Source organism: Propithecus coquereli, unplaced genomic scaffold (assembly GCF_000956105.1).
Source record: "Propithecus coquereli isolate 6110/MARCELLA unplaced genomic scaffold, Pcoq_1.0 Scaffold285, whole genome shotgun sequence".
NCBI lineage: Eukaryota > Metazoa > Chordata > Mammalia > Primates > Indriidae > Propithecus > Propithecus coquereli.
This window is the reverse complement of record NW_012148452.1, coordinates 2,795,104-2,799,275: the sequence shown is the minus strand read 5'-3', so window position 1 is coordinate 2,799,275 and position 4,172 is coordinate 2,795,104. Positions and strand designations below refer to the sequence as shown.

The following is a 4,172-nucleotide window of genomic DNA, read 5'->3' as shown; positions in this document are numbered from 1 at the left end:
GGGGTGTAAATTTCCCATAATCCTACTATGTATATACATACATAAATTGAGAAGTTAAAAATACCCTCAAATTTTGTACCCTCAAATTCTATCTTCTCAGGGGTAACCAGTGTTAAATTTATCCATTTTATCATATACTTCCAGACTTTTTTCTATAATTTTACAGTATATGCTTTTATTTTTTCCTAGAAAAGGGGATGTACTAGACATATTGTGCTGCAACTTGTTCATTCACTTAATACGTGATAAACACTTCCTATCTCTCTAGGTCACAGCATACCACTCTATTTTATGAGATAGTTTCATAGTATTTTATTACATGAATTTATCATAATTTATCTAGTTCCCTAAAGTCAGGCATTTATGCTTTTTCTAAATTATTGCTATTATTTTGAACTCCTGACCTCAAGCAATCCTCCCGCCTCGGCCTCCCAAAGTGCTAGGATTATATAGGCATGGGCCACCGCATCCGGCCATAAATTTTTGCTATTATAAACAACACTATAGTGAACTTCTTTTGAGTACCTTTGGGAATATACATATTTCTACAGGAGAGATTCTCAGGACTAGTGTTCCTGGGTCAAAGCACATGAGCATTTTAGTTATTTACAGATAATGCCAAATTGTCCTTCAAAAGGCTATACAAATTCACATTCCAATTACAGTGTAGAGGAGGTTCATTTTTCCCTATACTTTTATCAAACCTTGATGTTATCCATAAAGTTTTGCCGACCAGACTGGCAAAAATTTTTAGTTGATATAATTTGCATTTCTCTGATTACTAGAGGAGTTGAACATCTTTTTATATACTTTGTATTTCTTATTCTGAACTGCACAATATCATTTTATTTATTTTTATTAGGTTGTCTTTTTCTTTTTGATTTGTAGGAGCTTTTTCTATTGTACGAATACAATGCTCTATATTTTGTGTTGTAAATATTTTCCCTTAGTTCATGTGACAGAGACTTCTAGTTATCTCCTAATATTGATTCCCATTTTTTTTTGAGACAGAGTCTCACTGTGTTGCCTGGGCTAGAGTGCCGTGGCGTCATCCTAGCTCACAGCAACCTCAAACTCCTGGGCTCAAGCGATCCTTCTGCCTCAGCCTCCCGAGTAGCTGGGACTACAGGCATGCGCCACCATGCCCAGCTAATTTTTTTCTATGTATTTTTAGTTGCCCGATTAATTTATTTCTATTTTTAGTAGAGACGGGGTCTCGCTCTTGCTCAGGCTGGTTTCGAACTCCTGAGGTCAAACAATCCGCCCGCCTCGGCCTCCCAAAGAGCTAGGATTACAGGCGTGAGCCACCGCGCCTGGCCTGATTCCCATTCTTCACATCACGGTATCACAGTCATGTGCTGCATAATGACATTTTGGTCAATTATGGACTGCCTATATAATGGTGATCCCATAAGATTATAATACAATATTTTTACTGTACCATTTCTATGCTTAGATATGTTTAGATACACAAATACTTACCACTGTGTTACAACTGCCTCTAGTATTCAGTGTAGTGACACACCGTACAGGTTTGTAGCCTAGGAGCAATAGGCTATACCACATAGTCTAGATGCATAGCAGGCTATACCATCTAGGTTTGTGTAGTACACTCCATGATGTTCACACAATGATGAAATCACCTAATGACACATTTCTCAGAATATACCCATCAGTAATCAACACATGATATATGTCAGACTGCAGGTGGTTAGGACACAGCAAGCTAGAATGTTGGTGATCTTTGCTAACCATGCCAAAACATTTGGTAAAATCATTACCTGTAATACTCTGGAAGGCAGATCACATGCCAAGTGAGCATACAACTATAGGGGAAAATATTCACAAAATTCACAACGCGTTAACTATTTCTTGACACATTCAGCAAAGCCCTAAAAAAAAAGAGATGAGCTCAGGCTAGAGGTACCTGGTGTGCAAGCAGAGATGGAAGGGAGTATTTCTCTCCTTGTGGTTGACCGCCTATTGACTAGGGTCAATAATTGGTAATTTGGGTCACACATCCAACTGCTTCAGTACCTCAACCTGAAGTAGTAGTAAGAAGTGCCTTTTAACAGGGCCTCAAACCTTTCTCAAGCTCCTCTTTTAAGACTCTCTGACAGACACGGCAAAGGTAGGATTACGGGTGTTATCTTCCCAAGCAAACCCACTCTTTCAGGTGATCTCAATGTAGGTGTCATTGAGTTAAAGAGAGGACATGAGCAAACTTATACTTTACAGAATCTTTATAATGTGCTCAGGATAATATCTTTAATGTCCATCTAATTTTCTCCTGTGACAATCTAAGCACATTCCCTCTTGCCCTATAGTGTGTTAATAAGAGAACAGGCACATCTATAATTACAAAGTCTTTGGCATCTGAAGATAGTTATTAAATCACCCTTCATCCTTGCCTTCCCCAAGTTAAATAATCTAAATTCCTTTGCTTTTGCTTATATTTCGATATTTTTGAAAGCTCAAATTCTTATGTGCAATATTAGGAAAATATGATATGCTTCATAAGGATAATTAAGAACAAATATAGAGTTAAAATTACGGCTAAGTGAAAACAGCAATGTGACAGGTATAACACAAATATGAATAATATGTGAAGACCCAGAAAAACTGTCATTCATATATTAATTCTACACCTTGGTTCTACTTCTATCACTCTAGGGCACAATAATCCTTACCAGGGGACTTTCCTGGTTGTGAGTTGCTCCGTCGCTCTCTGTATCTGGCTGGAGTGGATAAACCTGTATCTTTACTAGGCTTGCTAACAGGCCCAATTTCTGAAATGAGGAATCCCATCTGTTCTGAAGGCAAGATATTCTCAGGTGGACTGGTCTGGCATTTTATACTGGCATCCACCTAAAATATTAAACCCACTCATTATTTTGAGACTTCCCCAAAATATCTACTAAAAGTTGAGATATTTTATCAAAGGAGTTCTATTATACGAACACAATCCAACAAACAAACTTGTAAGGCTTTTCGTGCTGATGAATGTTACTACCTTTAAGTTTGTTATCTAAATATTCAGTAGTAAGATGTATATTTCCCTAAATGCAAACCCCTGAAATGTATATGGAGCTAAAATATTTACTGATGATCAGGGGAAGATTTACCTGAGGCTTGATTTTTTTTTTTTTAATTTACAAAGGTAAGATATTTTAACCATGATTTGTTAAGACCACTATCTTTTTTCACTCTAGCATAAGGTCCATCAGAATTCCTCTCCTGTTTGATATTGGAATGGCCACTGGCATGATCCTATTAGATGGTGTCAGTGGGGCACTTTATTCTATTAATTTTGCATTCTTTGTTTTAAAAAGGCCTTGGAAATTGTATAAGCTTCAGCCTCTATAAACTCTGCCCGGTTTATAAGATATGAGTTTCTTTCTTGGAGTTTCTAAATTTTCTTTGGAATGTTAAATCCCTTTGTCAAGGTGACTAACTTCTGAAATACTCTATTTCTTTACTTATTTTAAAATAAAACCAGGCAATGAAATAAAGCTAAAAGTTAAAAACACAGCTTTCAAGATATATTCATTAATGAAAAAGTTACTATGTATGTGAATGCAGTTTTAAGATACAAAATAGTTCAGATGTGACTATGAAGGAACAAAGACAAATTCTGTGTTCTTTCTACAGGCATATTTAAAACATAACAGGCCTATCTTTTGTCTACTGAATTTACAATATTATCTTAACATATAATCTATTGGCTCTAATAGTCAGGTTCAAAAAAGAATAATGAGTTGATAGAAACTTTAAGACATTTGGATCTAAAATTAGAGCTTAAAAAGGTGGCCAGGCACAGTGGCTCACTCACGCCTGTAATCCTAGCACTCTGGGAGGCCGAGGCAGGTGGATGGCTCAAGGTCAGGAGTTCGAGACCAGCCTGAGCAAGAGCGAGAGACCCGTCTCTACTAAAAAAAATAGAAAGAAATAATCTGGAACAACTAAAAATATATATGCATATAAAAAAAATTAGCCGGGCATGGTGGCGCATGCCTGTAGTCCCAGCTACTTGGGAGGCTGAGGCAGAAGGATCGCTTGAGTCCAGGAGTCTGAGTGAGGTTGCCGTGAGCTAGGCTGAAGCCACAGCACTCTAGCCCGGGCAACAGAGTGAGACTCTGTCTCAAAAAAAAAAAAGTAAATCTAAATTAAAA

At 37.2% G+C, this 4,172-nt stretch overlaps 1 protein-coding gene across 1 annotated transcript in view; it reads right to left on the bottom strand.

Moving 5' to 3' along the window:
* HSF5 (heat shock transcription factor family member 5) overlaps window positions 1–4,172 on the bottom strand; it is a 32,575-nt gene that overhangs the window by 7,356 nt on the left and 21,047 nt on the right. The window contains exon 5 of the mRNA XM_012648416.1: window positions 2,691–2,868. Coding sequence (XP_012503870.1) covers window positions 2,691–2,868 — 178 coding nt within the window. The remainder of the gene's footprint in view (window positions 1–2,690; window positions 2,869–4,172) is intronic.